This window comes from Barbus barbus (genome assembly GCF_936440315.1).
Source record: "Barbus barbus genome assembly, chromosome: 16".
NCBI classification, from domain to species: Eukaryota; Metazoa; Chordata; class Actinopteri; order Cypriniformes; family Cyprinidae; genus Barbus; species Barbus barbus.
The window spans coordinates 10217839-10239632 of NC_136744.1; the positions used below are offsets into that span (position 1 = coordinate 10217839).

At 35.4% G+C, this 21794-nt stretch overlaps 2 protein-coding genes across 5 annotated transcripts; both read right to left on the bottom strand.

Annotated features, from left to right (window-relative positions):
• Positions 1–416: 416 nt before the first annotated feature.
• On the bottom strand, positions 417–11447 carry LOC306882510 (polyunsaturated fatty acid 5-lipoxygenase-like). Of its 2 annotated transcripts, none has more exons than XM_079437176.1 (14): positions 11170–11447; positions 10308–10506; positions 10138–10219; positions 8664–8786; positions 7814–7920; positions 7291–7463; positions 7015–7161; positions 6068–6271; positions 5882–5968; positions 3217–3395; positions 2982–3103; positions 1803–1903; positions 1536–1706; positions 417–1456 (listed from the first exon to the last, which is right to left on the bottom strand). In XM_079437176.1, exons 1-14 carry the CDS (start codon positions 11317–11319, stop codon positions 1277–1279), a joined length of 2025 nt encoding a protein of 674 aa, XP_079293302.1. In that variant the 5' UTR covers positions 11320–11447; the 3' UTR covers positions 417–1276. The 2 variants fall into 2 exon arrangements, with proteins under 2 accessions (XP_079293302.1, XP_079293303.1); XM_079437177.1 differs by having other exon boundaries at positions 421–1456; positions 6191–6271; positions 11170–11354.
• A 1104-nt stretch (positions 11448–12551) lies between these two features.
• LOC306882318 (solute carrier family 25 member 16-like) lies at positions 12552–19941 on the bottom strand. 3 transcript variants are annotated; one of them, XM_079436859.1, is made up of 10 exons: positions 19836–19936; positions 18977–19119; positions 17914–18006; positions 17667–17800; positions 16961–17045; positions 16748–16869; positions 16604–16670; positions 16326–16488; positions 16123–16191; positions 12552–14536 (listed from the first exon to the last, which is right to left on the bottom strand). In XM_079436859.1, the coding sequence occupies exons 2-10, from the start codon at positions 19071–19073 to the stop codon at positions 14380–14382; spliced, it is 987 nt and encodes a 328-aa protein (XP_079292985.1). In that variant the 5' UTR covers positions 19074–19119; positions 19836–19936; the 3' UTR covers positions 12552–14379. The 3 variants fall into 3 exon arrangements, with proteins under 3 accessions (XP_079292985.1, XP_079292986.1, XP_079292987.1); XM_079436860.1 differs by having other exon boundaries at positions 12817–14536; positions 16961–17024; positions 19836–19941; XM_079436861.1 differs by having other exon boundaries at positions 12817–14536; positions 16961–17049.
• Between the last annotated feature and the right edge of the window lie 1853 nt (positions 19942–21794).

The following is a 21794-nucleotide window of genomic DNA, read 5'->3' on the forward strand; positions in this document are numbered from 1 at the left end:
CATCCACTATCTAATTTTTTGCACGAATGAGCAGATGTGTAAACTACTTGTTCCCATCAGAGATGCACGTAGAACTTCCTCTTTTTGGTTTTAACCACTTTCAAGGTCAAAAAAAAAAATAATACTTTCAGGGTCTTCAAGGGAACCTCAAGACAAGAGATTGGAGATCTGATGCTATTTGACAGGATAGGCCAATTTATGTAGGCTATTTTTTTTTAGGTGCTGTCTTTTAATATGTAAAATGCAGATCAATTTCTGCAACGGCCTCCTGTTTATAATAAATGCTAAAACTATGTAGATTACTCTGGAGGAAATAAATAATTTAAATAAATAAAAAATTAAAAAAGGAAACCACCATGAATCCTAGTGACTTGGTATAGTCTCTAAACCATAACCAGTGGCAACGTGAGACGACTGTGTTGTAAACAACTGCTTGTTTATTCACAAAGACCATTTTTCCAGTCACTGTAAAGCTTATGTTTCTGCTCATGATTTATCCAACATTAAGCAGTATTAATTATGAGACATTCATGACTTTAAAAGTAAATAATCAATCAAAAAAATTTTTATTGTAACAATTAATCTGTTTTAATCTTACATTTTCAAAACAAGCAAGGAAGATTCCCTTGTGATCAAGAATGAAGATAAATTTGCTGAAAAAAATGAAAAAATAAATATAAAAATAACATTTGTCTGACATAAAGTAAAGTAAAGTAAAGTAAAGTAAAGTAAAAAAAAGCTAAATGTTGGCATTTTGAATAGTAAAAATTACATGTTGATAACATAACATAATGACATAATTAGCATTAGGATAATAAAAAGGCTTGAAATAATTTCCATTGTATTATTATTATTATTACTACTACTCAAAAAATGTAAATTACACAAAATGATGAAACGTCTCTACATTACACATGCACTTTTAAAAATAAAAAATTACACAGGGGTGGTTTCAAAGTGAAGAACCATTTTGGGTTCCCTAACAAACATTTCAGTGATCAATTCTTAAAGGAAACTTAGTTTTTCTTACATTTTAATAATCTAAAAAAAACTGTATCCACTACAAAGGATCTTTTGTGCAATGGAAAGGTTGTATAGATGTTAAAGGTTCTTCATGGAACCACAGAAGCCAATAAAGAACCTTTATTTTTAAGAGTGCGGCAAACTTTGTATATGTATCAAATAGTTTCTTTTTCAAATTTTTAACACATAAAACACTTTGATAAAACACTTCCTACTACTAGCATAGCACTTCTGGTCCTGTGCGACTGGTGAATCAGACAGCCACACTATTCGGGATTCTGTCTGGAGAAAGATAGTAGTAAGGCAGCTTTTTCCCCTCATTTCGGCTCTTGTTGTCTTTGGCCAGTTCTGCAAGTTTCTTGCGGAAGTTCACCATGGCCTCCTTCACAGGTTTCTCAATGAAGTGTTCGTCTGGATACATACCTAGGAACAACTGCAAAAATCATACTTCTCGGTATCTGCCCACTTGAGTTTTTATGTATTCATGTAGGTATGCACTTAGTATCTCAGACCTCATTTTCTTGAAACTGACTGAGGGCCCACACGGCTCCCAGATGCCAGCAGGAGCGTCCTCGATCAGGCAGACTCTCCACTATGTACTTCAAATCCACCTCGCTCTTCTTCGTAGGAGGAGGCTTCCGCATGGTTGGGGGGGAATTTGGGATCCATGAACACCAGTCAAACTGGAGTAATGTGTCAGAACAGTGACATTAGCCTAGGACTTTTGCTGTTCATTTTACTTCACAACAAAATATTCCAGAAATATTATAGTGTGTTACCTGTCCAAAGTTTACTGCAGCATGTTGTGCAGAAGCAGTGAAGATGATGATAGTTAGATACTCCACCAGCTGCATCTTGGTTTGTAAACTCTTGGGAAATTCTACAGACAATGATAATGTGTCATCACTATGGGGTTCATTCAGAGGTCAGACACATTTACATTCATGAGAACACACTTAGGCCTGAAATTAAAGGCTAGTAGCCCTAAAATGAATCAGTGGTTGAGGATTTTCTAACTAAGACCTGAGGTTCAGTCCACCTGCTGAAAAGTAGATTGAGGAAAGGAACTGGAAATTAATCGTCTTAAATATATTCTGCCACCTTGTGCAAATTGTATAATCCCACACTTCTTTTTATTATTATATATTTAAAAAAACATACCCTTGTGAAAAGGTGAACTTAATTGTATTGAATGTACAATTTTAATGTACTTCAAATCTTAAAATTATATTTTTAGAATATTTTAGTTACAGAAAATACATTATTGAAATAAAAGGCCACTTAAGTATAGTTATAGTAATGATTAGGTTTCTTGACACACTTAATATACTTTCAAAAAGTGTACTTTGCAATGTCAAATTAAAAGTATAAAGTACATTTTAAATTGTTGTTTGAAACAATTTTTGTCGTGCTTTAAAACATACACCAATTTTGATGTGTTGACTAACATACTAAGTCACATATAAAGTATCCTACTTGATTATAATTTTTACTGTAGTTTTATTCAATATTACAGTCAAAGTTACATCTCCATCATGCAACTCCATCATTACAAAATAAAAATGTGTAATTACAAATATATTTAAATACATGACATATAAGTTTCAATAGAAACGACATTAAACTATATTTTAGTTTACCATAAATGCATGTTTGCATATTTGACAGTACACTTTAACCATATTTCAAAAACAACAGAAGTAATTCTGAAATTTACGTTAATACTGAAAAGTCTTACTTAAGTGGGTCAGAAAGCTCTCTAAAAACCAGCTAATTGCATTTAATATAAATTGAAACTGTATTTAATTTAATTGAAATTAACATGCAATTAAGTGTCTGTACACATTACATTCAGTTCATATTTAAGTATATTCTTCCCATAATAATAAGTAGGATGTATGCTAAAGTGTACTCCTTTGTGTTAGGCAAATTTGGGTTTGTTTTAGGTGTATATTTACCACAGTGGTCAAAATCCTGCATTCCAAAGCTGCAAACATCTTTCACAAATGCCTGGATCTCTTCATCTTCCTGGACTGTCTCATCTTTGTCATAGTAGATGTCCACTACATCTGTCACAAAACTAGGAAGAGATCAAATCAATATCAAATTATTCAATAAAAAAGGTAAAATTGCAATTTTTGTCTTTTTAATTCCTTTACAAATTGAATGTCCATGCTTTACTTTGTTACATACCTTGTCACTGCCTCCCAGACGCTGCAGCCATCATCTCTGTAGAAGTAGTAGGGCAGTTCCTCCCGGCTGTCCATGCCTCGTAATTTTATGGCCTCTGGGAAACGCAAGGACTTGTATGTGAAGGTCTTCATGGACTTCTGGACCAGTTCTACATGGCCACCTCCACCTGTCCCATTAGCCTGTGAGACAAACACAGAGATACAAACACCCCACAATAAACAACAAACACTGCTGTATACTTGCAAGACTTTAGTAAAATGTTACAGTATCTGAACAGTTAGTTCTAATTTAAGTTTGTATATCACCATGTGTTTGCGCACATCCAGACATACAGCGACCTTCTTTTGCATATTAAATCAGTACACCAGCTTATCAAGTTATGAGTGAATCATTCAAGAACAAAACAAATGACTGTTTTTGTAAGTGAGTCATCTTGTTAATTCAACTGATTTATTTAAAAACTGGCTGCAATTGCTTAGTCTTTGTTAACTTTTTCGTGCTATGTATACGTACATGCAATTTTTACACAATAATGATTTAGCACTAAAGTAACCCTATTCAATATTCAATATTGGTGTCCTTAATAATAAAGTACACTGTAAAAAGCACTGGAAAAAATACACTAAGGTTTACCACTGGCAGTGCAGTTTTTCAGCACTGGCAGCACTAGTGGTTTTGCTGTATAAGTGGGAATGCTTACATAATTTAAAGTCATCATAGTGGCTGAAGGTAATAATAATAATAATAATTCATTACATTTATATATCGCTTTTCTGCTTTTCTAAGCACTCAAAGCGCTCTACATTGTGAGGGGTGGTGTCTCCTCGTCCACCACCAGTGTGCAGCATCCACCTGGATGATGCAACGGCAGCCATAGTGTGCCAGAACGCCCACCACACACCAGCTTACTGGTGGAGAGGAGACAGAGTGATGAAGCCAATCAGTGTAAGGGGATGATTAGGAGGCCATGATGGTCAGAGACCAATGGGGAAATTTGGTCAGGATGCCGAGGTCACACCTCTACTCTTTTCGAAAGACATCCGGGGATTTTTAATGACCACAGAGAGTCAGGACCTCGGTTTAACGTCTCATCCGAAAGACGGTAAAAACATACACCTTTGTTATGCACAGAGTTGGGGGTAGCGAGTAAAGTGAGTTATGTAATCAGATTACTTTTTTCAAGTAACTAGTAAAGTAACGCGATACTTTTTAATTTAGAAGGAAATATCTGAGTTACTTTTTCAAATAAGTGACGCCAGTTAGTCTGTTTCCCATGTCTTGTCTGACAGCTCTCGTGTTGCCATGTTGAGAGAAATCGTGAGAATTTGCAGAGGCGTTGTGTGAGCTGTGGGAACATGATGTTAATGTAATCTAGACTAAATGTCAACATGTATTTACTCATCTCACGTCTTTGCTACTGACCTTCGATGATCCAATTCAACCTTACTAAGCAAAAATGACACATTTGTGTTTCATTTTTGTTCATTCTGAATAGTGTTGAACTTTTCTGCTCCTGTGTCATATTCTTCATGTACAGACATGAATTTTCATTTCCTTCAGCCTGAGGCATATTCGTTTCACTTTTGTTGTGAAAGGTCTTTTCCATTTGTAAAAGAAGAACTATTTATATTAAAAACAAACAAGCAAGCCCTCCCCACATAATGCATTCCATAAAAAGTAACTAGGTAACGTAATTAGTTACTTTTTTAGGGAGTAATGCAATATTGTAATGCGTTACTTTTAAAAGTAACTTTACCCAACACTTCTTATCCAACATGTCTCAAAATCACTAATTGCTTGCCTTTTTATTTAGAATTTACATTTACAAAAATGCAAAAAGGTTAGCAGCCTCAGATGCAGTTTGGCACCATGCCAGCAAATGTGTTGATGCACTAAACGAAAGTAGTTTTGTTATAAATATGAAATTCATAACTTTTTGCCAGTATAGTCTGAAGATAATCATATTTGGTGAAAATCAGACCAACGGTCTAGGAGTTAAAATACGTTTTTTTTTAATAATACTCAAAATGGCGGACATAAATTTCAGCCAGATATGGTATAATTGGTATCAATATTCTTTACATGGTCCAACTAAAACTAATCAAAAGCTATCATTGTTTTGACAAATGTGGTAAAACTGGGCATCGTTCAACTCTGTACGCTGCATCGAAACTTAAGAGACCAGTCTTTTGGGCCAAACTGTTAAGTTATAAGTAATAACAGCCATTTTTCATATCTCTTTGTTTCTTTCATTTTTTTTATTTTTATTTTTATTTGGCATGGTCTGAAGATGATCTGGTTAAATTATCGTGAAAATCAGACAAGCGATCTAGGAGTAGTTTGACAAAGTAGGTTTTTTGGAAAATTCCAAAATAGTTCATGACGGAAAATGATGTCATAGAGTGGGAGGAAAAAGAATTTTGTTTCAAAACAAAAGTGAAATTTGTTCAGCAGGTGGCATTAGAGGGACTGAGTTAGAGACTCCAAAAGTTCTGCAGTTAACGTTCAGACTATCCTCTATGGGCCAGATGTCACGACTTTTTACTAAATGGTTCCATGGCCTGCCTTTTAGACTTCTTGAGCGGAAGATAAAAAAAGAGGAAGAAGAGGATTACTATAGGTGGCTTTGGAGGAAGTAAACTATTAGAGGAAGAGAAAAGCTGACCTTGTCAAAGAGTCCACACTCACAGATGAGCTGCTCACGAGCCTTGGTGTTAATGGCAATGGTGAAACGGATGTGAGGTAACAGCAACTGAAAGAGCAGAGGATGCCTCTTAGAATGTATAGTCAACCGTACATAAGACATGGACATCATTTACGCGAATATCATAGAATCAAACAAGGAAATTACCTTAAAAACAGGATGAACGGCAGGCAGCTGTCTGAACATGGCTATGCCAAAGACCTCAGATATCAGATGTGTCCTGAGAAGATGTGTGACTGTCTGGTGTATGTGGAAGTCTGAAGATCTTACCCAGATCTTGGCCAGCAACCAGTCGTTCTCATCATCACTCGGGAGGAAGATGGGATTATCCTCTCCTGGTTTCTGACCCAGCTATGTTAATATAATAGAGGTCATTTGCAAAATTCATTCAGCCTGTTTTTATAGAAAAGCATATATGCCATTGTTCTCAGACTGTGTAAGAGACTTCCCTATTTCTCATATCCCATTCATCCCTTTACATTCATATACTGTACATAAAACGTCCATGTACAACTTCCTTCCTTTGTTCCTTGTACAAAAACGATCAAATTTCAGAAGCTTGTAATAGCATGGTCACATGGACTACTTAAATGACACGTTTGTATGCATCTGATGCTTGACAGTTACCATTCAACCTGTAATCCCCCATCACCCAAGAATTTTACAATTATCAAAAATCCACAAAAATAATAAGTAGCATAATGTTTTTCAACATTGATAATAATAAAAAATGTTTCTTGAGCAGCTCACTATATTAGAATGATTTCTGAAGGATCATGGGAGCTAAAAATTCAGCTTTGCCATCATAGAAATAATTTTTTTTGTTTTGTTTATTAAAATAGAAAACAATCATTATAAATTATAATAATATTTCATAGTATTGCTGTTTTTACTATATTTTTGCAAATAAATGAAGCCTTGGTGAGCATGAGATTTTCTTTTAAAAAAATGTAAACGTCTTATTGACCCAAAAATTTTGAATGGTAGTGTTAATATATATTTATATTAATGTTGAAGCAGTAATGATCTTTTCACGCTGTATCTGATATCAATGTTTCCAGCACATGTGCTTATTTTGTGTTTATTTCAGATACCTGGATGGCGATTGGCATTATTTTGTTCTGACTGTTCTTATATAGCAGACAGATGGGTGCAGCCAAGTACTGAAGGGTGCATGGGTCTGTGGAATTGGGAGTAACACCATCTAATAGCTCATAGTCAGCAATAAAGATGTTTCCTTCCTGAAAGACAAGAAGTCACATTACTAAAATCATGCAGAATGTCGGATGCCGAACTGACACGCATGAAAATGTGTTGCAAGCAAATCACACTGCACATGCCAATATACTCATTGCTTGTGTGTTGCATACCTTGAGCTCTTCTTCCAGCGTGAGACCCCTCTCCAGACTGTCCTCAACAATCTTTTGTGTGACTGGAAACTTGTCAGGAATTTCTGTGCATTTCCTGATGACCACTGGATTACAGCCATTCAAGAACTGGTATCCGAACATGAAGTCTTCCTTCCAGTGCTCCATCACATACTCTGTGCAAAGGACACAAGCAGTCATTTTAACATTAATTACACACATTCATACTTAGTCATACAACACGTTTAAGCAGCTGTGTGCTTTAAAAATGTAAATAACTCAGAACAACATGGTATGTTTTTTTAATTATTATTATAAAGAGTGCAGTGTAAAAATTAACATTAAACTAAATACACTTGGGTACATTTTACAGACATATGAGTAAACAAAATGCAATGCTGCATACTCCAAGCAGGTAATTTATGTATTATAACAGATGAGAGAGTTTGTGAAATGAGTGTGTAATGTGCAATTCTTCAAAGTTGTTAAAGATATTATAAAGGTTATATATGCTGGCTGTTCAAACCTGATATTGTATTCTTAATTCTCATGAATATACGCTCAAAGTCTGCAAAATCTCCCCATGAGGACTGGAACATGTGCATGAACTGGTTTACACAGAGATTTTCAATCCTGAGGAATAAAACACAGTCATTTGTACCCATTTAAGTAGGACTTAAGTACATCTTTATAAATAATTTCATAATTGCTTCTATTTTCTTTGAAATGGCTAATGGACTGCAATGGTAAATATAATCCAATTTAATGCCATTTTTAACAGAGTTATTTAATATATTAATATTAATATTTTAGTTTAGTTCATTAATATTATATTATCTGCAAATCTAGTTTTTAAAAATAAATAAATAAAAATGTTTTTCACATTGTTTTTCACAATGGCAATCAAGGCTTTCTCACAGTCTTTTCCCACATACTGTATTAAACTAAACCCCTGGACCTCATGCATTAAAAATGAGTTGTTGTTGAGATAATCTCACTGTCACTGTGCCTGCAGAGATGGGTGGTAACATGTATGCATGCCACTGAGAACGACACTTCTCAAAACTATTTATGTCAATAACACAATGTACCGAATCTGCAATTTCCCCCTTTTAACAGTCACACTTTTACACGAGCATCATCACAGTTCTTTAAGGTCTGTGCAAATGTACAATACCACAAAGACAATGCATGTTTGTATTCAGACCTCGTTGATACATGCAAAAGACAAACAGATTCTGAAAGAAACATGCAAATGGCCATAAATACAAACAGACGGTCACTTTATGGAAATAACAGCTGTCTGACAGCACAGAGCAGTAAAAACGGTATTCAAGAATGAAATATGCATAGTCATCAAACAAAAAGAATCTTACGCTTTGCTGTAGTTGAGCACAAAGTCCACTCCTTTCTCGCTGTCAAACTGAATGTCTCGTGGAAGCTCACTATGGGCTTTGGCATCTATGCTCATAGGGAAGCCAGGGTGCCACTCCTTCCATCTTCAACATCAAGCACAGCATCATGTTTTAAAATTATATTATATTTATTATATTATATCAGCACCAAGTCATATATTGTCATTATTATGCAATAAATGAAAGGTTCCACATTTAAAAACAGGATTTCCTGGGCAGTATGGTCAGACATGTGGTAATGGTGGTATTATTGGCAAAGGGCCCAGATTCAGTCCCATGAGTTATTAGTCAAATGCAGATTCTTGTTCCTATAAATAATGTTCGCCAAAGGATAATTCACTAATTCACAAAAATTCTGTCATTGTGTACTCACCCTCATGAGTTTCTTTCTTCTGTTGAGCACAGAAGAAGATAGAATGTGGGTAACCAAACAGCTGACGGTAGCCATTGACTTCCACAGAATGAAACAAAAATATTCAACTGATTGGTTACCAACATTCTTCAAAATGTCTTTATTTGTGTTCAGCAAAGAAACTTATACAGAGAGAACCTCAAACAGGTTTGGAACCCACAAGAGGTTGAGTAAATGATGAGAGAAATTAGATTTTTTGGGTTAACTATCTTTTAAAAACTGAATTAGTTCAAACCTTGGTAATTGTCCTTTTAAAGGGACAGTTCATTCAAAAATAAAACTTCTGTCATCATTTATACACCCTCATGGCGTTCTTCAAAATATCTAAATAGGCTTATCTAAATAAATAGTTTTTTGTGTTCTGCAGAAGAACAAAAGTCATACAGGAATTTTGGAATGGCAGGAGGGTGAGTAAATGATGACAGAAGTTTCATTTGTGGGTGAACTCTGTGTAAACCACAACTTGTCATTTTGAAAAAGCGTAGTATTGTTTTTAACGCCGGGTTTACGGTCTATAAAATCGTGGAACTGGTTTAGCAACAACCAATCATAAACTGTACAGCGCTTGCCTCATTAAATATTCATGAGCTTTGCAGAAACAGAAACTTTGACGCGCTGTATTTTGTTTCAGAGCTTGAGGACAGTAAAAATGTCAAACAACGACAGAAAAAACGTGAATTGTTGCGATAAGAGCGATTTACTCTCACAGTTATGGAGAGTAATTCTGTACTGTACAATACAGTCAGAATTACAAACTCAACTGAAGGCAAACAAGTCGCGTTCTGAGCGTTCATCCAAACAAAGGTACAATATTAAACCTGAATGCACATAATTATTTCCTAAACTAGAGTAAAAAGTAAGCATCATCAAAGCATAACTGCCTATGAGAATGGAAAAAAATTAAATAAAATTATGGTCTGTTATGATGAAATAATAGACCTGACCACAAGTGCATTTAGAGGAAAGAACCTTTCCTAAAGAACATATTTTGCTACAGTGGTTAACCTCTTAGTTGCATCAAACCTGTATGTCTTCTGTCTCTGTTCTAGTTCTTTGCGCCTGTGCTGTTTCGCCACTCCAGTCTTTTCATGCTGTGGCAATCGAGCTGAAACACAGCAAGCACTGAAACCTTATTTTAAGGTAAGTTTAGGCCTTTATTATAGGAAGAAATGTACAAGCCAATGAGAACATACCCCTTCCATCTCTGAGGATCACCTCTTTGTCATCAACTAACCAGCGAAAGCAGGGGAACTCAATGTAATCTCCATGGGGCGTCTTCACTGTGATGTATTTGCAGTGCCAGTCATCGTGCATCCAGTATTTCTTCTTTTCAATTTTCACCAGCTCGATTTCACCCAGGTCCTCTCCCACACTGATGTCATATGAGTCCACCTTGAATTACACCTTATGTTAGATTTGAATGCATTGACTCAAAAATGACACACATAGTTGTCTTCCTGTAAATGATCATTGATTTTTGTCTTTCTCTTATTTTTTGTCTGAGTAGTCTTCCTTAGAGATACACTGCATGACTACTTCAAATATACTGATCAAGGACTGTGGTTTGATTTAAATTATTAAAGAGATTGTAATATATAAGTGTGCCAATAATAATAAAAAAAAAAATGGTGGGGAAATAATTTTGACTCAGGAAATTGCTATTTCACAAATAACAGAATCGGCAAGTCACACATTGAATTAAACAGGAGTTTTTGAAGTAGAAAAACTCAAATGGTATTTTCTTGTAAAAGAATATATTTTTTCTGACAACTTTGAAAAATAATTTTTTACAGTGTATAAGTGTATGTGTCATCAAGATATAAAACTCATAAGTCAGCCTGTGTTTTGAGTCAAATTAATCAACAGCCACAAAAGAATGCCATAGCATTAAAAAAAGTTTACAATTTTAATTTTAATAAGGCAATCCATTTATGCAATATAATTCAATTATTATTTGCACAATATAATTCGCCATGAATCAAACTCTTCAAAAGGAGCTCAAAGGTCTAATACACATATAGTTACATTCATAGGCAAAGACTGTTAGTATCTTACCGCTCCTCTCTCAAAGTCATTATAGAGGGGTTTATCCAGGAGGGTTCTCTCACTGCATCTCTCAGATCCCACCAGGGTTATATAAATGTAGTCATCTGTCCCAGCAAACCACTGAGTGCCTGTGGCGACAGTCACTGTGTAGTTGGGCATTTTCGTCAAGCTGGAGATCAGCTCTGCAACTGAACTGAAATGGACTTTTCAAGAGTCACACGTAGACTGCATTTCCTCTTCTCTCTCCCCCTCTCCTGTTCTCTCTCTAACTGACTCGCTCAAGCCACAAACTTTACACATACTACACGGAAATTTATAGATGTTCTCTTGATTAGCATTGTGGTATCTAGTTACTTGTTTTAAGAAGTGTGTGAACAGCATTATGCAGTTTATTTATGAATTTATGTCAATATAATACAGTAAATAGCACTTCACAATACAGGAACCAGTTTTTAAGATGCTCTGCCTGGCTTGCTTATCAGATATTTTGGTTCTCGTTTATCTTTAAGGCTTGCCAAATGTTTTACTTAGAGTGAACAGTTGCTTCTTCTTCCTTATTTTTGAATATTAGTTGATCTTGATAGTTTCAAGGTTTTGTGGTATGTACCTTGTGGTGTACTAGCTCACATTCTGCTGATGAATACAACCAAATTTGCAATTTGCAAAAAAAAAGATTTATGTAGTCTGCACACACACATATACATATACATACACACAGTATATCTTGAAGCATCTTGGAGACGTTGTCATTGCAGACAGACTGGATGATGATGATCAAACTCCTTGTGCAAACACAAATCTCCCTGGATTATTAATTAATGGCAAAATGAATGTTTGGAAATGTAAACTGATATTTCCTGCTGACACACTACAGAAAGAGACAGAAAAAAATGAACTAAAACAATTTTTTTTAGCTGGTGAAAATACTAGTGTTCTAATATTTTTGGCCACCACTGTATAAATAGTCTATATATATAATAAAATAAAGTATTGTTACAATTTACAATATAAATATAATTACAATATAAACAACTTTTTTTCTATTTTAATATATTTTAAAATGTAATTTATTACTGTGATGCAAAGCTGAATTCAGCAGCCATTACTTTAGTCTTCGGTGTCACATGATTCTAATATGCAGTTTTGCTGCTCAACAAACATTTATTATCAATGTTGAAAACAGTTGCACTGCTTTTGTGAAAACCATGATAAATCCTTTCACTATTCATTGATAAAGTGTAATTTCTTAAAAAAAAAAAAAAAAAATTATAAAAAATAATAATAACCCATACTGACCCTAAACCTCTGAATGGTAGTATGAAGCGCTTTAATGGCCCTAAAATAACTATTTTATTCAAAGTACATAAGGCCAAAAATCCACACTGGCCAATGAGCTCTATTTTTTATGACTTGCATGCTAACATGATAAGACATATAATATGACCAATGTTTTGTTTGTAACATATTTTCCAGTCAAATAAGGCGTTATCAAACAACAGTACCTTACAAACATAGGAGGAAATAAATGCAAATGAATCGCTAGGTGGGAGGTGTTTCATAGTAACTTTAGGGAAATCCCACCGGATGACAAATGGTGTAAAATGGGATCATTCAAATACTTACTGGCAGTTCATATATTAAGTATATGAAAGCATTCAAGATAGCACAAGAAAAAAACGTTATTTTTACTCCCAAAGATATTGGTTTAACATTTACATTTCTTTAATGATCATCCAAGCATACATACAAATGAATAATCACATGTACAAAACAGGCATCCTCATTAATTTGTTCAATGCCTATTAACCATTTCAATCTGACATAAAATATCCATTCATTATGCCAATATAATACAAATAAAGGCGATTTATCAAAGCAGCAAGGCAAACTTTCTCCACAGTTCTCAAGACTCAGCAAACATAACTTTAAGACAAACCTCCCATTCTAGTGATTCAACTCAATGGTATTTAGTGCAAATAAAATTGAAATGTGATATATGAATCATGACCTTCACTACTCATGTATTCACTCAGTAATAAAACTGCTGAATGTACTCATATGCACATAAATGTTCCCCTTCATCTTTGGAAACACTTGCAGCTAAACGATCAACATGTACATGAAAAGTCAAATTTAAAGAGGTTTAAGGACTCTATTTACTGTAACACTGCCACCACATGGCAACAACAAAAAAGCAAGTAATTACACCAGGAAGGAAAATGAGGCAACCATTTGACAGAGCACATTTTCATATATTACAAAACAAAAGTCAATAACTCAATTTTGTATGTATATAAAAAAAAAAAAAAATATCTGGCCTGGTGAAAGTGCATTTGACATGCGCTACTCCAATATGAGATTCATAACCAAAGCAAGACAGAATTATTTGACATGTCTTGAACAAATCCTTTGCATATGGAAGTCATTTTTCTATTTAAGGGACTTATGTAGTTCCCATCACAAGTCAGTGAACAATAATTTAAGATTCATATATATATCAGCTGTGATATATTCATCACCACACAAATTCTCATTTGATTGCTTTCTTCCAAAAGGGAGATTGTGAGTTAACCTGCACTGTAAGGCATCAATCAGATATTAAACTTGAGCCACAGTAACATCGGCATGAGAACAAGACTGAATACTGCATAGACATTGTGTACACTCTCTTCCATTCACCGTATTATTGAATTGCAGAAAAGAGACAAATATCAGTCAATAAGACTTGAGGTGACTCAGATTTGCTGAAACATAAAGCTACATATGAATGAAATTGAGCAAAGAAAAATCAACTTCCATATTTGGCATAAAAAAGACGCCATCAGTCATAGTTAAAAGCACTGAGATATACATACTGAAACTGTCCACATAAGTAAAATCGACTGTGATTTTGTGTTATGCTTGTATAAGTGAAAGATTAAGGCATATTGTTCAAACTGAAATGAAATGGCTTCTTACAAGCAAGTTTCAGGCGTAGGTTTCCATGGGATTTCCAGTGTCGGTTGTTTCTGATCCACATATAATGGAAAAGCAAGCTTTTGTCTCTGTATCCATAGTGATTGTTGCTGGGCTGTGCAAAGCCACAGGTTTGCCGTTTGTGTGGGTGTTTTGTAAGAACTGGATTTCAGATGACTGGTCACTGGAATGGCAGACAGGGCTGCTGTGATGTCGCCGGGGGTCGTTTCAACTCGTTTCTTTAAGGCTTAGTCACTGATTGTTCTAGTTTAGGTGAAAAACTTGCTTCATGAACTCATAAGTTGTGAAGGCAACGGCTTGTGACGGTATACAGCGGATGTAGTTGAGGGACAGGCCACGATACAGTCCTTTCTTGACACCATACTGGGTGTACACATGCTTGAGAGTTTTTGTGAGGCTGCTGCTTAAAAAAAATAAAGTGGAAAACATATTAGTGATCACAGACAGAACTTGTTAGGAATTTTGAGTTTAACATGCAAAGGAGATCTAACTGCTTGCTATACATGCTTTGCCTCACAGGAATAACTTATGTTTTAAAATACAAAACAGTTATTTTAAATTGTAAAAAAATCTCTCAATAGTATTGTTTTACTGTATTTTATATCAAATAAATGCAACCTTGACGAGAAAAAAAAAAAAAACTTTTCAAAAAATATGAATTATTCCAAACTTTTGACATGTAGTTTGTGTGTGTGTGTGTATACACACTGTATGTGCAGTATATATATAGATATATTTATAGAGGTTATCTGCCATAATATGACAATAATTATCAGTCAGATTTTAATACTTGTACATCCCTATAGTATTAACAAAGCAGTAATTTTCTTATAATTTACTTAACATTTTCACCAGTGTAAATCATAGACAGAACCAAGATGGTATACCAAAATGGCGCCGCTGATGGCAGCTATTGTGCGTTGCTCTCCAGTGTTTGTACTGTTTTTGTTTGTTTTTCCTGTTTTTTGTTTTTCAAATACGATCAGTTTTACCAGGGATGACCTGCTGAACATTCGGCAGAACACACCACAAAGTATTTGACCGGATTTTGATTTTTTCGGACGTTTTGCTGGACATTGTAGTTGGCGGAGCCGTAGCTCTGGTCGCGGCGGCGGGACGTGCTTTTACATCAATGAGAGGTGGTGTACAGATCTAGAAACGCTCTTCATTAACTGCAAGCCGTTCTATTCGCCGCGGCAGTTCTGCTCGTTCATTCTCGTGAGTGTCTACATTCCACCGCAAGCGCACGTGAGCACAGCTTTACAGTAACTAGCTGATCTGATCACAGAGAGTGAGCAACAACACCCGGACTCTGTTTTAATCATTCTCGGGGACTTTAATAAAGCAAATCTCTCCCGCGAACTGCCAAAATATAGACAGCAGATCACATGTCCCACCAGAGACCGTAATATATTGGATCACTGTTACACAACAATAAAGGATGCATAAAGCAGCTCAGTTCCACGAGCTGCTTTATGACTCTCTGATCACTGTTTGGTTCATCTTATTCCGTCCTATAGGCAGAAACTTAAGTCTGCAAAGCCTGTATTAAGATCTGTTAAAAGATGGACTAATGAAACAGAGCAGGACTTAAAAGCCTGTTTCGACCTTACTGATTGGACTGTTTTTGAAGCCGCTGCCACAGATCTGGACGAGCTCACAGAGACCGTAACATCATATATCAGTTTCTGTGAGGATATGTGCATTCCTAACAGGACTTGTAAGGACTTGACCTGTACATACATAGTTGTCTATATTATATATTGTGTTTTTGCTGCTTTGTACATTGCCTATTTGGTCATTTGTATTTTATTCTTTTATTATCTGTGTCCTGTCCTGTTGCTGTCTTTCTGTTGCACTGTGGAGCTTCTGTCACTACAACAAATTCCTCGTATGTGTAAACATACTTGGCCAATAAAGCTCATTCTGATTCTGATTCTGATTCTGAACAAAGACTTAAAATCATCCAAATTATATAATACTCACCAACATTTGTCAGAGTCAGGCAGTGACGTACCTAACTGCATTCTCCTCCGGGCAACATCTAGTGGATATCTGTGCAGAAACATTAGAAAGAATGTATTATGCATGCACAGCAACACAAATGTATATATGTAGCAAACTTTTTAGTATTGAACTACAAACAATGAATAATAAACAAGGGATTTAAAAAAAAAAAATAAACCTACGATATAGTTTGAGCAATTGCTCCAGCAACTCCACCACACATCAGATTGACGCGAGTCTTCAGCACTAGAACATCAGGGTTGTCAAGAGACGGTTTGCCAAGGAGCTCTGGGAAGTGAGTGAGTCCCAGAGTCTTCAATGTACCGAATGTAAAAAAAGAAAAGCCTGGAATAGAGAGAAAACAGTGACATGAGGACCTAAGCTAAAGTGAGTAAAGTAAGTGTTTTTCAGTTTCACACATTGTACTGTAAAATTTACATAAAATAAACAAGAAAATAACCTGCATATGGAGCCATGCCAATCATTGTAGGGGTCAGACCATGGTAGAATCCAGAAATTCCTCCTTCCTTTAAATATAAAACACTGTCATGCAAAATGGAAGCACAGAAAGGTTCTGAATGAATCTTCTTTCCTGTCTTCTTACCTTAAGGTAAATAGTCTGAAAGGCGTTTCGTATGCCAGTGTAGCGATGCTCTCCTGTCACTTGAAACGCCAAGCGAGCTCGGATAACATCGAGGGGATAGGTGCAAATAACTGCTGTCATCCCTGCAGAAAGAGTACAACGCAGATAAAGACATAACGCTTATCATGAAGTTACAAGGATCTTGGAAAAAAGTCATGGAAAACAATCACAAACCTGCCATAGATCCTGCCATGAGCCGATGAATATGCCCAGATATTCTAAGATGTGCGTTAAGAAACTGAAAGTACATCAGAAACAGCTTACTGCAAGCATAAGATAATATAAACAGAGTGTACACTTGGCATTAGTACAAAACTTTGTATTGTTAACGTCGAAGTTAGGGAACTACTGACAAAAAGTAGTTAGAGGCTGTAAGGTGGCCATATACAGTAATTTCAAATATATAACCATCAGATAAAACAATTGATTTTACTTGATATAATTAAGCAGTACTGATCAAGCCCAATCTCATCTGTAGAGATACATTTACAATGAATACAACTTAAAAAAATGGAAAACAATGTTTTTGATAACAGAATAAAATGCCCCGCACAAACTACCTTAACTTGTCAAATAAATCTGTTAATCGTTTTTCAAACTGGATCAATGAAATAAATCATGAATTATCCAAATCCCTAAAATAAATAGCACGTACTTCACTTGAGAGGACAGTTCAGGAGATTGTGTTTGATTATTGCCTATTTTTACGGCTGCTTGTGGAATACAACGTGACAAAAACCACAGAAGTAGTACTGGAAAAGCTATGATATTCTGAATAACTGTCACGCTACTAAAAATATAATTATGTTAGGAAAGTCACTGTGTTTAGTTTGTTATTCCCCAAGGAATTAGCACATGATGACTATGAAACAAAATAAACCTTTTTGTAGTGATCAAAAGCCATAAACTGAATGGCTCCATATGGGAAAATCCTGATCATCATGGCTCCATTTCCTTTGTACAGTCCAAGGAAACCCTCTTTTTTTGGCACTGCCTTAAGTGTGGCAAACACTCCTGGAAAAAACACACAAGACAGCATCATGTTCAACCGTTTGGTTTATGGTTCTTTTACAAATCATGTTGCACAAAAATATCTGTCTATAGGAAACATTTAGGATTTAACTTACCAAGGTGTTTGTAATGAGGATTTTGAGCTTGTAGTAAAATTTTCACTCTATCAAGAGGCGCTATGGTGGACTTGGCACAGCATCCTGCAACACCTAAATATTAAATTAAAATAAAAACAGATTAATATTTGATCAGTAAATAAATAATTGCAATATAAAAACAATATCATAATAAGACTCGTATTAGAAAACATGTGACCATAAAGAAATAGTTCACCCAAAAATGAAGATTTGCTGAACATTTACTCACCCTCGGTCCATCCAAGATTAACAGATTTGGAGAAATTCAGTATTACATCATTTGCTCACCAGTGGATCATCTGCAGTGAATGGGTGCCGTCAAAATGAGAATCCAAACATCTGATAAAAACATCACAATAATCCACCAGTAATCCACACATCTCCACTCCATTAACATCTAGTGAAGCAAAAAGATGTTTGTAAATAAACAATTCCATCATCAAGATGTTTTTAACTTCAAAGTATTCTTTTCGACTAAAATAAGAGTCCTCTTTTCTTAATATTGCCTTCTCCAGTGAAAAAGTCACCTTGTCTAAATCAGGACAGAAATATGCATAGATCAACAAATTTGTTGGTGGATTTGGATTCAACAGGACAACAGGGGATGGACTTTTCCCTATAGGAAGCGTTATTATGGATTATCGCCAGAAGCGATGGTTTGCAGTATAAAAAAGATAGTTCAAACAGATTTGTTTCTCGCAAACATGCAGCTTTTCACTTTACAAGATGTTAACTGATGGACTCTAGTCGTGTGGATTATTGTGATGTTTTTATCAGCTGTCTGACGGCACCCATTCACTGCAGAGGATCCATTGGTGAGCAAGTGATGTAATGCTAGTTCTCCAAATCTGTTCTGATGAAGAAACAAATTAATCTACATATTGGATGTGCTTCAATAAATAATTTTGTGTCAAATTTTTCTTATTTTATGAAAAATAATAACAATAAAGGGAAAAAAAACACATTACAACCTATAAGATATCCAAGAGTGGTTGTATATAATACTTTAGTACATACATTTTTTCTGTGATTAAAAATTTACCTCCAGCTGTGAAAGAGCGTAACCAGTAGTAGTAGTCTTTCTGGACAGGAGCTGGGATCTGAGCCCGAGTCCCTGAGGACACAGCCTCTGTTGTCATGATGGCTGTTATCAGCACTGCAGTACAGTCATGTCTTCAGCACACTCTGGAATGGAGTAAACAAACATGTGCATTGGTATTATTATGCCTCAACTGATTGGTGACATGGGCTGGAGTCTGCACAGAGGAAAGTCAAATCAGTCATAAACAGTTGGACAGCATTGTAAATGGATTACTTTACGAGTACTTGGTTTGGGGAAATGTTAACAGATTCAGTTCACTAAACTATAAAGACAAACCAAATCATATACAGGTGCCATCCATATAAGTATTCAAAAACTACTAAGGTAAATTTCCAGAAAACATGGCACTTTTGCTACTTTCTTTTTAGTGCGCCATTTTCTGGCTTTTTTCGCAACTTTAGCTAAACGTGATAACATTTCATAACGTGCGCAAAGATAAAGGTATTGCAATACAAACAGCGATATTGTTACCATGGTTACTGCGGTTTATTCCGTGCGTCAAGCTTTCTATATATTACACCAGACACAGATTACATTCCTCATGACATTTACATGACTTAACTATTTGCATCATTCACAAACAGAGCTTTCAGCAGCTCTAACCTGAATTCTTGGAAACAGATCAAATAAATCCTGGCTAAAATCAAGGTCATTGGCTGCAGAACTGTATATGGACCTGTGTGATCCTGAAGCTGTCAGCTCTTCCTGTTATAAACACTGCGTCTGAGCTGCGTGAATAATGTACGCGCGACATTAGATCCATACGCATTTAGTTCTTTGTATTAAAAACTGTACTTACATAAAACACAAATCAAAGATCTGGAATACATTTTTTCACGTGTTTGTAGGCAGTTCCGTCCATATCGTGTCCTTCACCGATTCGTTTCCTGTCGCAGAATTACCACGTAACGCGCCGCACCACAGCATTTCATAAAGTGTGATTTATTTTTTAAACATTCATCCACATTACATGCATTTTCAAATTTAGTATGGTAAAATATTACGTGGTTTTGGCAATACTGTGTTTAAATTTTTTTTTTTTTTATTGTTATATGATTTAAAATTAATTTCAAAATATCATGATGATGATGATTTGATTGTTGTTGTTGATTGCATTCATCTGATTGTATATTATACAACATTTTTTTTAAATATTTTATATTTGAAAACTGCATAATAGTATAATATAATAATTTAGTAATTTAGCAGATAATAATAATAATTTATTATTATTATTATTAGGCACAGTAGTTGCCTCACCATAACAATAATGTGATTTTTATTATCATTATTAATAACCTTGCTGATTATATTAATTGTAGTTTGTTTGCTTTCTGTTAATTTGATTAAAAAAAAAATCTATGTAAGAAAATTGTGCAATAGAATAATGATGTTTGCGTTGTCTGTATATAAATGCACCAGGCAACTATTGTGCCTTTTTCATAATTTACTGTATAATAATAATAATAATAAATATAATGTATATATATTATAAATATAATATATAATAGTTGTAGTAGTTATAACAATGATGATCATTTTAATTGTTTTATGTTTTTCTATTCATATGACTTTTTCGAGGAATAATTGTCTGTATAGTAAAATTTCATAATAGTAATAATAATAATAATAAAGGTATATATAATAGAGATATAACTGTCATATGTTTATGCCTGATAAACACAGATTAAGGTTTTGGTGGATTGGCAATTATAGTGAAACTGACGTCATCTGAAGTCGTGGTACACGGCACGCGCATTTAGACGCGTGTTAGCAGCTAGCTCAAAGCGCAGAGAGTTAGCGGTCTAAAAATTGATACGATGGATACAGATTTCTGCACAGATCGACTATCCTGAGAACAGTAATCCAGTCCTGGTTTTCCTGCCGGCTCACGCCGACGTCCATTAAATATCCTGAAGTTGACTGGAGAGTGTAGGTCGAGGGCTGCCGTGAATGGATTGGCATAAGAAGGATTTGCCTTTTATCAGGTGCTTTAGTTTCTGTGGCAGCATGTCAGTGTTACAGCTCAAAGGTATGTTGTGAGGGGGTTATTCACGCGTGTCTAGGGAAGATCCATCGAAGAGCAATGCTGACGGATCGGTCGTGTCGTTCAGGCGGGGAATATTATTAGCCCTCAGACAGTGCATCTGTCTCTCCGGTATGTAAAGTATTTCAACTCCCTTCAAAGTGTTCCTAACAATACAGCAACTAACAGATGTGTTTGATTATTTGCTTCGTATCATGTTTGAAAGTTAGTAGAGCGGCTTATAGAAACTGAAACTGTTAGAGATAAGCGTGTGAGAACGTTAAGCGATTAGTCAGCCACAGCGGGTGTCACGAAACCTAGTTAGTCCCCTACTTAGACAGCAGTTTTGGGCGTCGTAGGGGCGAGACGCGCAATTTTGCACGCCCCTATGAAGCACCAAAATGCTGTGTATGTAGGGAGCGCACTAGGTTTGAGACAGAGCCAGTGTATAAACTTGTGTGACTGTCTTTAGATCCACTTGTCAGAACAAACATTTGCATTTACATTTTACTCATGACATGTGCCAAAACACTTGGTTCTTGAGGGAGACTTAGTCACATATAACGTTACACATGTACACAAACAGCTGAAACGAACAAACATGTAAATATAGGAAGTTTGAGAATCTATTATAGGAAGAAGCATGGTACTTAATGATTTCCATAGCCATAAACCATATTTAAGCTACTATCATGGTACTTGTCAAAAGAAACATGCCACTGTGCAAAAGTT

Excerpts from the sequence above, each read along its gene's own strand:
- LOC306882318 (XM_079436859.1), bottom strand. The coding sequence starts at position 19,073 with ATGACAACAGAGGCTGTGTCCTCAGGGACTCGGGCTCAGATCCCAGCT. Across the intron at positions 17,046-17,666 it reads CTTTTGATCACTACAAAAAG|CTGTTTCTGATGTACTTTCA; the intron begins GTTTATTTTGTT and ends GCTTGCAGTAAG. Across the intron at positions 14,537-16,122 it reads CCTGACTCTGACAAATGTTG|CAGCCTCACAAAAACTCTCA; the intron begins GTGAGTATTATA and ends TTTTTTAAGCAG.
- LOC306882510 (XM_079437176.1), bottom strand. The coding sequence starts at position 11,319 with ATGCCCAACTACACAGTGACTGTCGCCACAGGCACTCAGTGGTTTGCT. Across the intron at positions 8,787-10,137 it reads CAGAGACAGAAGACATACAG|ATGGAAGGAGTGGCACCCTG; the intron begins GTTTGATGCAAC and ends TTGATGTTGAAG. Across the intron at positions 1,904-2,981 it reads GCAGGATTTTGACCACTGTG|AATTTCCCAAGAGTTTACAA; the intron begins GTAAATATACAC and ends CATTGTCTGTAG.